Genomic DNA, 17,550 nt, shown 5'->3' with positions numbered 1-17,550 from the left:
TTATCATCACCTTCTAAGGACACAGATGAGGCGTTTACCTACAAGATGTCCAAAGATGATTTCGACATACTTACCTTTCCACCGACAAACCCGATCTCTCAAGTACCAGAAAACCTCAATGCAGCTTTTGATAAAGCCACCAAGTCGCAGTCAACACATCCCGACATTCAACGCCAGGAAATTCCCTCTACATAGGATGGAACCCTTCCTGAAGGCTCCAGAGGTTGATGATGACTACAAGATTATCACCAATTCCCGTCAAAGAACTTACAAGAATGAGGATAAGAAGTTAGCGCAGCTGGATACAACCACCAGACGTACTTTCTTCGGATCAGCCAGATCAAGGGCTATCAACGAAACTCTCATCTTGAAGTTCAAGAATTCCTCGGCCGAAGAAGCCCGGATGATATACTCCGCTCTACTTATGCAGAAGAGAGACCATCAATTCATGTCGGAGCACCTAGCACCTACCTCAGCGGGTTTGACTCTCCTGAGAAGACAAGGGTTATTGTCAGCATGCACTTGGAGTGAACGCTTCACCAAGTCTTTATACATAGCCCCATGGTCATCATCTTACATCTTCGGAGGAGGAATTGAAGAAGTCGTCAGAGAAGTTTCTCACGACTCCAGGGAAGTTATGATGATTAAATCCATCGACACTTTTTCTAACGTGATTCGTCAGACATCCCAACGCTACTCCAACAAATCTAAGTTTGCAGGAGTCCAGAGAGCCAGAGAAAAGAAGTATTCCAGTATGAAAGGAGGAAGAGGATCCTTTCGTCGCCCAACCGGAGCTCCTAGAAGTAACCCTCGAAGAGGCCGAGCACCCAGGGGTGCAAGTGGAAGCAAGCATTGAAGGCCAGGTTCGGAACGACTGGAGTCTTCCACCCCCAGCCATTCCCGTACAACCTTCAACAGTGGGTGGACGTCTTCAACGGTACTTGGAGAATTGGCGGATACTACAGGACGACTACATATCCCAGATACTGAGCAGAGGGTACAAGATAAAGTTGGAAGCCACTCTGCCGCTCACAAACAACCCGATGAACTATGCAGCCGACCAGATAGAGAAACTGGACGATGCTATCAAGACCCTACTCGACAAAGAGGCAGTAGATGAGATAGATCAAGATCTCATCACGCCCGGGTTCTACTCCCCAATTTTCCTGTTACCGAAGAAGAATTCCAAGGAGAAATTTCGGCTCATCTACAACATGATGAAGTTCAACCGGGAGTATCTACGCAGACCAGCAAAATTCAAGATGATACATCTTCCTCAGCTCCGACATCTCATTCGTCCAGCAGACTACCTCGCCAGCATAGATCTGCAAGATGCGTACCTCCACATCCCGATACATCCAGACTCAAGGAAATACCTACGATTCCTTTTCAACGGACATCATTTCCAGTGGAAGGTTCTACCGTTTGGAATATCGTCGGCCCCCTGGTTGTTTACTCGAATGACCAAGCCCATAGTCACATAACTACATCGTGGAGGTCTACACAGTGCTTTCTACCTAGACGAAGGGATTCAAGCTCATCAAGATCCCAGTCAACTCAGACTGCAACTAGATTTCACCATCAGGCTGCTCACTCAACTAGGATGGCTAGTGCATCTCCTCAAGTCGGAACTGGAGCCGAAACAAGATCTGCAGTTCCTAGGAATTCGACTCATGACGCCAGTTGATCGTATAGCCGTTCCAGAGGATCGTTGGGTCAAAATACAACAGATGATATCTCAAGCATTGCTCTCTCCGTTGACACTACGTGCTTGGCAAAGCATGCTCGGTCTACTCACCTCAGCTCAAGACATGACTCACAGAGGGAGACTACAGTTGCGGCCACTACAAGTATTTGTGAACGCCCACCTAGACAGCCTTGATCCGTTAATACTACCGGACAGCCTGAAACCATATCTCCTATGGTGGACTCGGAAGTCGAACGTTTGCGGAGGGACCTTTTTGTCAGAGCCGGTTTGCAACACTCATCTCTACGTGGATGCCTCCCTACAAGGATGGGGTGCGCACTTCAACAACGTGTGGCAGCAGGGAAGTGGTCAAGTCAGGATCAGAAATCACACATCAATCTGTTGGAGATGAAAGCAGTAATCAACGCTTTACAACATTGGTCCAGCATACTAAAGAACGCATGACTCATGGTACACACGGACAACTCCACAGTGGCATCTTACATCAACAAACAAGGGTCAACACGTCAGCTACAACTCCTGTTCAGCATAGTTGACGACCTGAACATCTACATGAAGGCATGCCACATTCCGGGAGCAAGGAATGTCATAGCAGACGCCCTATCTCCTCCACTACAACCATCCCCGACGGAATGGATGTTGCATCCAGAAGCATTCCAGTTCATCAGACAGACTTTTGGATCCCTACTAATAGACCTGTTTGGAACAAAGTTCAACAAACAGCTACCAACGTTCGTCTCACCGATTCCAGATCCTCAGGCATGGGCAACAGATGCTCTAAGCATCTCATGGGAAGGACTAAACGCTTACGAGTTACTGCCTCCTGCACTACTACCTCAAGTACTACAAAAAATCAAGCAGACGACTACGTTGCAACTGATTTTGGTCGCGCCCTACTGGCCGGCGAGCGTATGGTTTCCCATCCCCATATGAGAACTCGGAAGTCCAACCCTGAAACTACCAGAGTGGTCAAAGCTACTCGTCCATCCTCACACCAAGCAAGCTCACGGGAACCCGACACTGTTCCAGCTACACGCGTGGAGCGTATTAAAGCGGAATACCTGTGTCATCTACGACAGACGAGACACTTAAAAGGTTCAACACTTTCAACTTACTTAGCGGCCCTCGGTACAGTTATCACCATGAAAACGGGTATCAAGCTGACCAAAGTACCAGAGATTCTGGCACTACTACGCTCGTTCAAGTTGCAAGACCAACAAAAGAAATTTAAGGCTCCTGCCTGGGATCTCAACCTAGTTTTACAACATGTCACCAGTGATGCCTACGAGCCTCTAGAACGGACATCCTTTGAACTACTAACTCAGAAAATGCTGTTCCTGATCGCCCTAGCAACAGCTGCAAGGATGTCTGAATACATGCTCTGGACTTTGAACGAACACGATTTGAATCAAGACATTGTGACATCGTACATCTGGGACTGAGATGGGATTTTATCGCCAAGAACCAATACACACGAAGTCAGAACCCTGGCGTCAACACTTGCTCTGCATGGAAACTGCTCGATTACAACTATAATGGAGGTCTGCTTTTGGAGATCGAACACGGTGTTTGCCAACCACTACCTCAGAGACATTGCCACTGAAGACGTCTCAGGCATTCACCAGTTTGGGCCACTTGTTGTAGCACAACTAACAGTTCCACAAAGGCGCTGAGTAAATCTCACCCCTTTGATCACGTGACTTGTGAAAACCAACGCTCTGGAGAGCAATGGCTATAAGTCCATGCACATGTCTAGGACAGACTAGCATCAGTGATAGACCCTGTACTTGTATAGGACATACTCGTACATGAAGAAGGGTCGCATCTCCACTTGATGCACGCATCAAGAGATGGAGTTGTATTAGATAACTAATGGAATATTAGTATATCTAAAATCCACACGAAAATGTCAGGAGAAGTTTCGGAGAAATCTGACAAGTTGTGGTCCCCCTAGACCCATTAGAGAAGTTGAAAGAATCTTCAACAGTGCTGTCATAAGTTCCCAAGGGGGGTAATACAGGACGTAAATCTACAACCAGTGAATCCAGAATGTGGCTTGACCCACCACCGTTTCCGACGGATTCTGCATGCATAATTAGCATGGGTCAGGATAAGGAAAAATATGTAATTTTCTGACTAAAATTGATATTTTATACTTATCCTGACTCATGAGGTTTGCCCTCCCAACCTCCCCTCTTATGGCACTCTGGATTTCCCTGTAAATCGGGGTGTCGGGTTTACATACAGAGAGAGTGACAAATATGGCCGATCATGTGACCATTTGGGCGCGCCAAAGGGAGGAAAGGGACGCTACTCTTGTGTGAGTGATTTTACATCCGCTTTTTTAAAGGGAACTTCAAGTGATTTCAAGTGTTCCACTATCATTCGCAAGAGGAAGGAGACCAGCATAATTAGCATAAGTCAGGATAAGTATAAAATATCAATTTTAGTCAGAAAATTACATTATGTTTTAGCCGATATTCAGCATGTATATATATAGTAACAGGGACATCAATAGTCTACTGAATTAAATAATAACCTTACCTTGCAGTAAAAGTCTTGCTTACTTTTATGTAGATTTCTCAAGGGTGAGATTTTTACACTGAGTGATGAGAAAGAAATCTATGAACAACAGTCGTTCGAATCGAATGCGGAGTTGGCAACACACATGGAGAAGATAGAACAGCTGGAAGAGTGAGTTCCCTACACCATCGCATTGCTTGCCCCATGAATGGCAGTGTGGTCTGCTGCCCAAATTTCCCAAATCTCTGACAGTTCATTTGGATATAAATATGTAGTACATTAGGTTGTCTAAGTACAAATGCTATACATTCTGAAGATGTCCACCATATTCCTTATTATCCACTTTTGTCTTCTCACGTGGAATTTCTTTGCCTTTCAGAAGAGAGGAAATGATGAACATAAATATTCGCGAGCCTGACAGAGAAATATCACATCTTGGAGCAGACGCTAGGTGGGTGAGGCATACAGCACATCAACAAGTGTTTGTGACAGTTTGGCCATATTCCAGCTATATGCCAGTGGCCCAACCCAGTCTTAGGCAGACAATCCAGTGAATGATATTGTGACTTTCAGCACACCATCTGGGTCATATGATATCGACCAAGTAACCTAATCCATTCAGCTGGTTCTGCAACATACACAGGTTGCTGGAGACCTGTTCAGAGCTGGAATTCTTACAGAGTATTTCGCATCATTCAACTAAAAGCATTTATATAAGACGTAAGCTTACCACATAATTGTAATAATATGTATCCACACCCCAAGAAGGGCCCTGCCATACAGCTCAACACGGGGCACTGTAGGTTTACTGTCACATCTTCAACACGTGCATGTTTTTAATCTATAAGAACAAGCCAAACACTTTGTTCTCCACCAGTCTGCCAGGTCGAGGACTGAGCGTGGCTGTGATATAGCTGTGTTGTACTGAAGACTACAACTAGCTTGTTATTCTCCACCAGTCTGCCAGGTCGAGGACTGAGTGTGGCTGTGATATACATGTAGTTGTGTTGTACTGAAGTTTACACCTAGTTTGTTGTTCTCCACCAGTCTGCCGGGTCGAGGACTGAGCGTGGCTGTGATATAGTTGTTTTGTACTGAACACAACACCTAGTTTGTTGTTCTCCATCAGTCCGCCAGGTCGAGGACTGAGTGTGGCTGTGATAAAGTTGTGTTGTACTGAAGACTACAACTAGCTTGTTGTTCTCCACAGCGGAGGAGCAGAGCCAGCACAGGGCCGATTACGAGAAAGCTGTGGCTGAGCTCCAGGTGACCAAGTCCAGTCTACAGGAGGTCCAGCTGGAGTGTGAGACAAGTCAGAAGACAAACAAGGATCTCATACAGTCGCTCAACAAGGCCAAGGTAGGGCTGACACGTCAATGAGTCCAGAAATAAGTATAATCTAGGTAGTGTCAGAATTCTTTTGTGACTGTCGAGAAGGAAGATACAGCTGTAACATCTTATGGGAGTGTTTATGTAGGAGGGCACTTCAAAGGCCCTTTGTAAACCATACTCATGCTGTTGATCACTGGATTGTCTAGTCCAGACTCGATTATTTACAGAACGCCACCATATAGCTGGAATATTGCGGAGTGCGGCGTAAAACTAAACTTACTCACTCAGTTTTGTAAACCTTTCAAATACATCTAAACAGACACCAGCACTACATCAGCCTGCTAGTCTTCTGTCTTTTGTAATGTTCGATATTTGTTGATTTCAATTATTGGTGTCAGTAACCATCAAAACCATCGATACTGAAATCTGTCACCAAATATTTCCCAATCAAGTTTCAGACATGTTGGTTTGGAGCATATATCACACCAAAGTAGTCAGAGGTTGTTTCTGGTAGTGTTTCTCTGTAGACATGTGTACACTTTGGGAAAAGATGTTTTGGTGATTTGATATTTGCATTCATGATGTCCATTAACTGGATCAGGTGGTCAGGCTTGATTGATGCGTGTCATTGTATGGTAACTCCATAAAGTAAGATCATGACATCAGTCACATGATTGTCTGGTCCTGACAGCTGTCACATAGCTGCAATATTGGTGTGATTTTAAGAAACAACCATCCGATTTATGATAAAACTTAACTCGTGACAAGCTGCCACCATTCGTACATGCTGACTGCTTGTTTTCAGGGTAATGCTGAGAATGTGATGGCTGAATTAGACAAGTCCAGGTGTTCCCTGAGGGAGCTTCAAGCACTGGTGGATTCTAAAACTGAAGATGTGAAAGCAAAAAATGCTCTTCTTCACAAAACACAAGACAAAATTGACAGCCTTTCACAGCAGGTTACTTTAAAATCATCCCAGATAGAGACCCTACTGAGTCGGTTATCGGAGACGGAGAGGTCAGAGTCATCTCTGAGTTCACAGCTGTCTGAAGTAACAGGATCACACAAGAAAACTGTTGAGCTCTATCTGGATCGAATACAGAAACTAGAGGAAGAGAAGTCTCAATTATTGGAAGAGAAGCACAACCTCTTGAGCGAGGTGGACAAACTGAAAGCTGAGAAGCAGGATCTTACTGCCAACCTTGAGGCGAAGGAACAGCTTCTAGAACATTTGAAGTTGCAGCATGAAAGTGATCTTGTGCGAGAAGGGGTCAAGTTGGAAGAGGTTGAGGAGAAGTACCGTGGGGTTGAGAGCGAGCTCTGTGATAAGGTGGAGCAGCTGGAGCAGCAGCTGCAGAACATGGCCAAGAGAAGCGAGGCTGAAGTCACAGCCCGGGAGAAGACACTGACCCAGCTGGAGCAGGCCCTGGAGGCAGTGAAGGCTGAGAAGGTGGAGACTGTGGCACAGCTGACGGAGTACAAGAGGAACCTCAACATGGTCACCGAGGAGCTCAACGCAGCTATGGAGGACGTGGCAAAGTAAGTGTTTAAGATGTTGGTTGCTGATCTCTAGTGACTGAAGTGTCCGTAGGGCTAGGTGTGACTGAAGCATCCGTAGGGCTAGGTGTGACTGAAGCGTCCGTAGGGCTAGGTGTGACTGAAGTGTCCGTAGAGCTAGGTGTGACTGTAGTGTCCGTAGGGCTAGGTGTGACTGAAGTGTCCGTAGAGCTAGGTGTGACTGAAGTGTCCGTAGGGCTAGGTGTAACTGAAGTGTCCGTAGGGCTAGGTGTGACTGAAGTGTCCGTAGGGCTAGGTGTGACTGAAGTGTCCGTAGGGCAAGGAGTGACTGGGGATCTATAGTCAGCTATGGGTGATGGGGAAGTCTATTGCTGATCCTGCTTCAAGTGTAGAGATGATCATTTCAGGTTGGCTGCAGAGAAGGAGAGTGAGAGACAGCATTACGAGGAGAAGCTTGTCATCGTTAGTCAGGAAGGAGAGCAAGAGAAAGAACAATGGAAAAATGTGAGACAGGACCTCCTCCAGAAGCTTCAGGATACACAGCAACAGGCCAACGAGCTGCAAGATCTGGTGAATCGGTATGTTGTCATATTACCTACAGGATCTGGTGGATCAGTATGTTGTCAGATTAGCTACAGGATCTGGTGAATCGGTATGTTGTCAGATTAGCTGCAGGAGCTGGTGAATCGGTATGTTGTCAGATTAGCTGCAGGAGCTGGTGAATCGGCATGTTGTCAGATTAGCTGCAGGAGCTGGTGAATCGGTATGTTGTCAGATTAGCTGCAGGATCTGGTGAATCGGTATGTTGTCAGATTAGCTGCAGGAGCTGGTGAATTGGTATGTTGTCAGATTAGCTGCCGGTGTTGAACTGGTTTGGTGAATCAGCTAGGATCTCTTGGTGCTTCAGGCTAGAGACAGAGAAGGAGATTGGTGAGCAGGACCTAAAAGAGAAACTACGAGATGCCCGGAACGCACTGACTCAGGCTCAGTCCACACTACAGTCCAGTCAGGCCGAGCTGACCACAGAGCTCCAGGACACAAGAAACACACTACTCAAGGCAGAGAACGCACTCAGCAGGTCGGTATATAGCACCTTGGGCAGACGTGGGGAAATGTGTTATAGGATAGGCCAATCCATGAAGAACTTTACTTGGATAGCCTTATGTAGCAGACACAGCTTCTGTGTACTACACTTCTGTAATCAACACTTCTGTATACGACATGTCTGTATTCAACACTTCTCTATAGATGTGTATGTATTCAACACTTCTATATAGATGTGTCTGTATTCAAAACTTCTCTATAGATGTGTCTGTATTCAACACTTCTCTATACGATATGTCTGTATTCAACACTTCTCTATACTTCTCTATATGTGTGTATTCTGTATTCAACACTTCTCTATAGATGTGTCTGTATTTCAACACTTCTCTATACAATGTGTCTGTATTCAACACTTCTCTATAACACTTCTCTATACGATATGTCTGTATTCAACACTTCTCTATACGATATGTCTGTATTCAACACTTCTCTATACAATATGTCTGTATTCAACACTTCTCTATACGATATGTCTGTATTCAACACTTCTCTATACGATATGTCTGTATTCAACACTTCTCTATACGATATGTCTGTATTCAACACTTCTCTAAACGATATGTCTGTATTCAAAACTTCTGTATCAATATGACATGTTCCATTCTAGCAGTAATAATAAGGTCATTTGTAATTCGCTGAATTCCGCACCACAGAGGGGCACGGGGCACACTCAAAGCGCTACAATCTGAGTATCATTACTCCAGATAACCCAAGCTGCCTGTGAGGCAGTAGAAGGTTAAAAGTCACATGACTTATCCCATCGGGTACCCATTTTCTGCTGGAAGAACAGAGGCAAGTTTGAACAAACTCATTTGTCTGAGGTGCGACCATATGTATAACATGTGCTTTGTTGTGGGGCAGGACTGAAGTCCAAGAAACTCTAAGGAGTCAAGCTGCCAAACACAGTCACCCATCCAAGGACTCTCCGAGCCCAACATTGCTTAACTTCAACTGATATGTGATTTGAGCTCTAGGCACGAGACCACACACCACCAATAGCCCCCAATAACCTTGACCTGCTCACCTGACAAGTCATGCAATAACGTCACGGTTTTGTTTTGTGTTGTTCCCTTTATATTTATTACAACACTCGGTACTGTGATTATAGTCAGAAAGTGCCTTTCGCACCAGCAAATATGGTTGTTAAGTCTGTTCCTATATTTGTTATTGAACTCATGTCAATTTGAGGATTGGATCTGTTTGGAATGTTCCACAGCCTGAGGGCAGACATGATGGAGAAGCAGGGGGAGTTGCAAGGCCACCTGGTGGAGGCTGAAAGGGAGGTAACCCAGCTGAGGGAGGTGAAGAACAGTCAGCAGCAGATCCTCAAGAAGCTGGAGGCTGAGAAGGAGGCTCTCAAGGAGGAGAGGGACAGGTACATTGAGGCCATTAGTAGGCTGACTGGCAGTGGAGCTGAGATATCTGTAGATGTATACTTGTGTGTGTGGAGAGGGACAGGTACATTGAGGCCATTAGAAGGGTGACTGGCAGTGGAGCTGAGATATCTGTAGATGTATACTTCTGTGTGTGGAGAGGGACAGGTACATTTAGGCCTTTTGTAGGGTGACTGGCAGTGGAGCTGAGATATCTGTAGATGTATACTTCTGTGTGTGGAGAGGGACAGGTACATTGAGGCCATTAGAAGGGTGACTGGCAGTGGAGCTGAGATATCTGTAGATGTATACTTCTGTGTGTGGAGAGGGACAGGTACATTTAGGCCTTTTGTAGGGTGACTGGCAGTGGAGCTGAGATATCTGTAGATGTATACTTCTGTGTGTGGAGAGGGACAGGTACATTGAGGCCATTAGAAGGGTGACTGGCAGTGGAGCTGAGATATCTGTAGATGTATACTTCTGTGTGTGGAGAGGGACAGGTACATTGAGGCCATTAGTAGGGTGACTGGCAGTGGAACTGATATATGTAGATACATACATCTGTGTGTGAAGAGAGTTGCGTCTGAGATGGATGTGTTAAAGATGACATTCCCCTCAGCATGGTCCTACTTGGTATATGTGACCAAGATATGAGTCTATATCAACATTCCATGTTTGGGAATTTGATGAAGTCTCACTGAAGATGCCTTGTATTATATTTGGAACCAAATGCTTTTACAGATATCCCCATTGTAACTTGACAAGAACAGTTTCTTTGGGATATTTCCTATGGGTACATCGGTCACCAGCCTTAGAACATTCCCAATACTGCTCACACCATAACATAACTAAACAATTTACCAAAATATACAAATATTTTTCTTGTCAGATTATTTACTGCTATTGATTTACTAAGTCAAAACAGTGCGGGTAATTATATAGTTTTTCGAAAACAATTGATCAAATAACCCTCCATAGAAATATCGTCGTTTTATTGCCACCAGTAGCACCATCTACTCAGCTACTCGGTATTTCTTGAAAGCTGAGGGATTTTCAAACTAAACCCCTATAACCCTCTGTTGCTTCTCTATGTTGTCATTGGCTTGATGTGTGAGGTGTCATCCAGATTGTCGGAGGAGAAGCTGTTTGACACCACCTGCAGCAGTGAGAGATTTGCTGCCCTGGAGGAGAGGATGCGCAACGAACGCAAACTGTTCGAGGAGTTCAAGTCTGACCTGGCATCTCAGCTGACAGATACTGAAGCAGAAAACACTGCCCTTTCAAAGACCTTTGAAGCGTAAGTCTCCCAGAAAACTTAAGTTTGTCCAAGTTCCTAACACTGTAAATGATGTATACATGACAACATCATTACAGTTTCAGCTCACCCATCTAAAAGTCACATGAACTTTTGTCATGACGTATGTCTGTCATGTGCCATAAATATCTGACCTGAAGCTGAAACTTCACAAACCTGTTTCCACAAATGATGACACCCAGGAATAAACTGATCTGATAGGACCCCTGCAGAATTTTAAGCGTAAAGATAATCTCTAGAATTGCTGTGGTTTCTGTGCTGGTTTAGGTACAAGACGACCACCGAGGCAGACCTGAGTTCTCTGAAGGAGGCTGTGAAGGAGGGTGAGAAGAGGAAGACTGTCGTCGCTGATCTGCAGTTGCAGGTGCAGTTGCTACAGACGGAGAAGTCAAAGCTCACAGAAGATGTACACAGGTTAGTGGAGACATTGGATGGTATTCACTATTTCCTCATTTACTCATGTTGGTAAGAATGGTTGAGTGAATATCATTTTCTTTCAGTCCTGAGACTGATTTAAATCTGATCCAGAACCCTGTTCAGCAGACACCAACCACAAGGGCATGTTAGAGGTCGAATTTTGTTCTTTGGAATGCTATCCCATTCTTCTTCCAAGGCATCTACAAGCTGCTCTAAGTTGGTTGGCACAGGTCACTGTTTTGGGATTCTACATTCTAAAACATGCCATAAATAGATAGATCAGGTGTTCTCTCTCTTCTTTTCTTCCCAAGGAAGATCCTGTCTAATTCTAACATCAGAATCCAGTGTGGTCCTGGTGGCATGTGTTGATGCCCTATCCCTGTCACTACATCAGCAGCATGTGACTTCAAAGTGATTCATTCATTCTGTTGTTGTTTCAGCATCAACGTCACATCAACGCAGGCGTTGAATGACGTGCGGAAAGAGTTGGTGGCAGCAGAGAGTGAAGTTGCCAAGTTGTTGGCTGTTAAGCTGGAGCAAGCCCGGAAAGTGGAGTCCCTACAGCTGAAACAGCAGGCTCTCAGTGAGGAGCGGGACAGGTACTTAGCAATATGACAGTAGGCTGTAGGCAATGGGGAAGTAGGCTCTCAGTGAGGAGCGGGACAGGTACTTAGCAATATGACAGTAGGCTGTAGGCAATGGGGGAAGTAGGCTCTCAGTGAGGAGCGGGACAGGTACTTAGCAATATGACAGTAGGCTGTAGGCAATGGGGGAAGTAGGCTCTCAGTGAGGAGCGGGACAGGTACTTAGCAATATGACAGTAGGCTGTAGGCAATGGGGAAGTAGGCTCTCAGTGAGGAGGGGACAGGGACAGGTACTTAGCAATATGACAGTAGGCTGTAGGCAATGGGGGAAGTAGGCTCTCAGTGAGGAGCGGGACTGGTACTTAGCAATATGACAGTAGGCTGTAGGCAATGGGGGAAGTAGGCTCTCAGTGAGGAGCGGGACAGGTACTTAGCAATATGACAGTAGGCTGTAGGCAATGGGGAAGTAGGCTCTCAGTGAGGAGCACAGGTACTTAGCAATATGACAGTAGGCTGTGGGCAATGGGGGAAGTAGGCTGTCAGTGAGGAGCGGGACTGGTACTTAGCAATATGACAGTAGGCTGTAGGCAATGGGGGAAGTAGGCTCTCAGTGAGGAGCGGGACTGGTACTTAGCAATATGACAGTAGGCTGTAGGCAATGGGGGAAGTAGGCTGTCAGTGAGGAGCGGGACTGGTACTTAGCAATATGACAGTAGGCTGTAGGCAATGAGGGAAGTAGGCTGTCAGTGATGAGTGGGACTGGTACTTAGCAATATGACAGTAGGCTGTGGGCAATGGGGGAAGTAGGCTGTCAGTGAGGAGCGGGTCTGGTACTTAGCAATATGACAGTAGGCTGTGGGCAATGAGGGAAGTAGGCTGTCAGTGATGAGTGGGACTGGTACTTAGCAATATGACAGTAGGCTGTGGGCAATGGGGGAAGTAGGCTGTCAGTGAGGAGCGGGACAGGTACTTAGCAATATGACAGTAGGCTGTAGGCAATGGGGGAAGTAGGCTGTCAGTGAGGAGCGGGACAGGTACTTAGCAATATGACAGTAGGCTGTGGGCAATATGACAGTAGGCTGTGGTCAATGGGGGAAGTAGGCTGTCAGTGAGGAGCGGGTCTGGTACTTAGCAATATGACAGTAGGCTGTGGGCAATGTGGGAAGTAGGCTGTCAGTGATGAGTGGGACTGGTACTTAGCAATATGACAGTAGGCTGTGGGCAATGGGGAAGTAGGCTGTCAGTGAGGAGCGGGTCTGGTACTTAGCAATATGACAGTAGGCTGTGGGCAATGAGGGAAGTAGGCTGTCAGTGAGGAGCCGGGTCTGGTACTTAGCAATATGACAGTAGGCTGTGGGCAATGAGGGAAGCAGGCTGTGGTCAGTCAGTGATGAGTGGGACTGGTACTTAGCAATATGACAGTAGGCTGTGGGCAATATGACAGGGAAGGACAGGCAATGGGGAAATCAGTGAGGAGCCGGGACAGGTACTTAGCAATATGACAGTAGGCTGTAGGCAATGGGGAAGTAGGGCTGTCAGTGAGGAGCCGGGACAGGTACTTAGCAACATGACAGACAGGCTGTAGGCACATGACAGCAATAGGCAGTGGTCAATGGGGAAGCAGGCTGTCAGTGAGGAGCGGGTCTGGTACTTAGCAATATGACAGTAGGCTGTGGGCAATGTGGGAAGTAGGCTGTCAGTGATGAGTGGGACTGGTACTTAGCAATATGACAGTAGGCTGTAGGGCAATGGGGGAAGTAGGCTGTCAGTGAGGAGCCGGTCTGGTACTTAGCAATATGATGACAGTAGGCTGTGGGCAATGGGGAAGTAGGCTGTCAGTGAGGAGCAGGTCTCTGGTACTTAACAATATGACAGTAGGCTGTGGGCAATGGGGAAGCAGGGCTGTCAGTGAGGAGCCGGGACAGGTACTTAGCAATATGACAGTAGGCTGTGGGCAATATGACAGTAGGCTGTGGGCAATGGGGGAAGCAGGCTGTCAGTGAGGAGCGGGACAGGTACTTAGCAATATGACAGTAGGCTGTGGGCAATGGGGAAGTAGTAGGTCAGTGAGGAGCCCAGGACAGGTGACCAGGTAGCAATATGACAGTAGGCTGTGGGCAATGGGGGAAGTAGGCTGTCAGTGAGGAGCGGGACAGGTACTTAGCAATATGACAGTAGGCTGTAGGCAATGGGGGAAGTAGGCTGTCAGTGAGGAGCGGGACAGGTACCTAGCAATATGACAGTAGGCTGTGGGCAATGAGGGAAGTAGGCTGTCAGTGATGAGTGGGACTGGTACTTAGCAATATGACAGTAGGCTATAGGCATTGGGGGAAGTAGGCTGTCAGTGAGTAGACAGGAGAGTACACTGTTGATGTGTTGCAGGTGCGTGTCGGAGTACAACCTGCTGGCCCAGGACGTGGAACAGATGCAGGATCAACATCAGCAGCAGGTAGAAGTGCTGAGGCAGCAGTTTGAAGAGCAGGACGCAACAGCTGATGTTGATGCTCTCACACAAGAAATACACAAGTAAGTCATTGTCATTGTAACTACTTAATATCACAGGTCTTATTGCTGGTGGTCAATCAGAATGTTCAGTTTGCCATGAGAGCTGTTTATCCTAATTTATCATTAAATATGAGATCAAAAATCATTTTTATGTTAACCAGAGTCCTTCCCATTATTAAACGTAGTGGTTGATTTATTTATGAAATATAAAGGCAACTGCAGTAGCTATTGGTGGCTTATCACAGGTTGACCTTTACCCTTATGTATTGTCAGGTGGCAGACTTTGTATGAAGAGCTCCAGGAGAAGGTTGCACCTTTCATTGATCAGATAGATGCCTTTGAAGCAGAGAGACAGTATTTACTAGGTAAGACATGTGTTCAAACACTGTAGGGAGCCTGGTTACAATAGGTCCCCAGCCCTCTATTGCTTGTCACACTATGATAACGTTTGTTAGAATAGGCCCCATGGATTCTTTTGCCAATTGTACGAAATTTGTTTACTTATTTGCCTTGATTTTTTTTATTTTGATGCCATGTCACCTCCATCAGAATTCCAGTTTAAATTTGAGGCTGGTAAGAAGTGACTTATAGTGGGAGATGCCTGATGGAGCAGTCTTCACAGTATCAATCACAGGCTTGTGTGACCCAGGCTCAATCATTTACAGGCTGTTGTCATAGCTGGAATATTGCTGAGTGCAGCATTGTACAAACAAGTCTTCTCAGTGATGTTTCCATTAATTAATGAAAACAGTTGTTTTATAGTCCATCAAAAGGTGTTAGCAGATGCATCAAGTTGATGTTTCAATAAGACTTTGGTGAACATTGGAATGTGCTACTTGTTGCTGCCAGGTTGTAGTGCCAATGCCCAGGCGGAGATCAACAAGCTGAGTACTGAGTATGCTCAACTACTTGGCCACCAGAATCAAAACAGAAGATTAAACATATCGTCAAGATCAAGGAGGAAAACAACTCGCTCAAAAAGGTTTGGACCACTTCATTGCACAAATTGATGTTAGTGCTGAGAGTAGTTTAGTCTATATTATGGTATGTGCGTTACGATGTTCATAGAGCTTGTGTAGGTGTGCCGAGGATATTGACTCAATCTGTAGCCAAGGGTGTGTTATTGTCACTTTCGTGTTTGTTGATGGCTGAGGAACTGTTAGAATGGTGGCTTGAACAAAGGTAATGCTGCGTTTGAAGGTACACTTGAAGTGTTACATCAAACCTGGTTGAAAGTCTCTTGGTTGGACTGATCAGAGCCTGAGATCTGTGCAGGAAATTGGGCAGCTTGATTACTGTAACAGGGACTCAAGTGTTACACAAGTAATTCATTTAAACATTGTTCTCTGTGGGATGGAAATACAAGCCCTCTCTACCTCTGTGAAGGTCCCACTGTATAAACTCTCAATTAATGTCCAATGATGTACGAACCTACAAAAGGTGGCTGATAGTTTTAAGTTTTTATTAATGTTATATCACGCCTTCTGATCCCTGTAGGAGGTTGTGCAGTTGCGAGAGCAGGTCCGCAAACAGAAACGGCAGATGGAGCGACGGAGTGAAGACCGACTCTCCCAGTCTCAGTGCCATCCCAAGTTCGACCCCTCCAAGGCCTTCCAGCACACGAAGGAGAACAAAACACCAGCAATGACTCCACTAAAAAACAGGTATTGATCCATGTTTGTCTTGAGTTAGATGAAAATGTTACACAAACAGCAATGTTGAAGAGAGCCTACCATCCATAGCTTCAAACTTGGATGTCTTTGGTGTTTAAAGGAATACTGCTGCAGATGTGTGTACCTGCACGATGTATCCTCGGTGTGTACCCCAAGCTGGTCATCGTATTCCAATCACGTAGATCGATGCTCATGCTGTTGATCACTGGATTGTCTGGTCCAGACTAGATTATTTACAGACTGTCGCCATGTTGCTGGAATATTGATGGGTGTTGTGTAAAACTAAACCGACTCTCTCACCCAATAATCCCCCAGCAGGGGACGTGAACACAGTCAATGCATCACAACCGAATGTGAACCTGATAGGAGTTCAACTTCAAGATAATGTAACCATATAATTGTCTTTGTAGTAGTCAGATACTTGGCATTTCCCAACTAAATAAGGTGGTTGTACCAAACTGTCCATTCAGGAACCAATTGAGTTGAGATCAATGGTAATGACTTTCCGTTGTGTCACTAGATGTGGCTGGTGGTTCGATTATTAAAGTGGATGTGAAATGAGGTCATGCTCACAAATGGGAGGCCATCAAGAAAGGCATGCAGCAGATATTTGGAGATGTATCTTGTTTAGTTCCCTGCAATAGAAGTGTTCATTCTTCATAGTATAGTGTATTCAGAAAGACTAGCATTCTGTGAATAAATGTTTCATAAAATATTCATTACAAGTTAAGGATTTAATCCAATATATTACATTTTCATATCATCTTTTTCTCTTCACAGGAAATAGACTGTAGGCAGATGATCCAGACGTTTGTTCTTCAGTGAAAGCTGTTGTGTATCTGCAGCTGGGAATTGTTGGGCCTCTGTGATGATTCATTGAAGGAGGCTTGGGTTGTGGAGACTGAGTCTGCTACAAATAGACTAGTGGTTTCTGACTCGTCAGAGAGATGAACCCCAACCGGAGGTATAACAAGCCACAACCTAAATTTATATCATGGTACATATCTACCCTTCATGAAAAGTAAGGTTGTGGTCGCACAAAATAGGTATGGCACATGGTAACCAACATGTTGCCATAGCAACACATGAAAATTTACACAAACACACATTTTCACGAAATGTGTGATAACTTCTGAAATATATCATATATTTCAACAAAACTGATTGCAAATTAAAGGACATAGTGTGGCCTTTTTCACAACATAGATATGTATTTTGAAAAAATTGTAATGGTTGTATTTGGTTCACCAAAATGAAATTTTAGCCAAAATTGCAAATTCATGTGTTTTCAAAATTCACTGAAAGAATAAAATGACAAAACAAGAGTACGGTTGTGTCCATTAGATTGTTTAAGACTTCAGCTTTACAAAACCATCAATAAAACTGAGAATAGTTGTAATAAACTTGTTAATTTATCTGATTTTAATTGGGACATATTACAGGAAAAAACACGAATATTTTATGGACACTTCAATTTGGGGTAAGTAGCCAATACATC

At 45.1% G+C, this 17,550-nt stretch overlaps 1 protein-coding gene across 1 annotated transcript; it reads left to right on the top strand.

Moving 5' to 3' along the window:
* Positions 1-196: 196 nt before the first annotated feature.
* Positions 197-16,967, top strand: LOC124284227 (hyaluronan mediated motility receptor-like). Its single transcript, XM_046720290.1, has 14 exons — positions 197-479; positions 5,442-5,590; positions 6,369-7,102; positions 7,489-7,659; positions 7,989-8,159; positions 9,402-9,560; positions 10,685-10,855; positions 11,141-11,287; positions 11,731-11,889; positions 14,257-14,400; positions 14,653-14,744; positions 15,229-15,361; positions 15,877-16,038; positions 16,829-16,967. The coding sequence occupies exons 1-13, from the start codon at positions 197-199 to the stop codon at positions 16,025-16,027; spliced, it is 2,664 nt and encodes an 887-aa protein (XP_046576246.1). The 3' UTR covers positions 16,028-16,038; positions 16,829-16,967.
* The last annotated feature ends 583 nt before the right edge of the window (positions 16,968-17,550 follow it).

This window comes from Haliotis rubra, unplaced genomic scaffold (assembly GCF_003918875.1).
Source record: "Haliotis rubra isolate DU_JTF1 unplaced genomic scaffold, ASM391887v1 Scf331, whole genome shotgun sequence".
Taxonomy (NCBI): Eukaryota; Metazoa; Mollusca; class Gastropoda; order Lepetellida; family Haliotidae; genus Haliotis; species Haliotis rubra.
The sequence above is the reverse complement of the archived record's forward strand: the minus strand, read 5'-3'. Positions and strand labels throughout refer to the sequence as shown.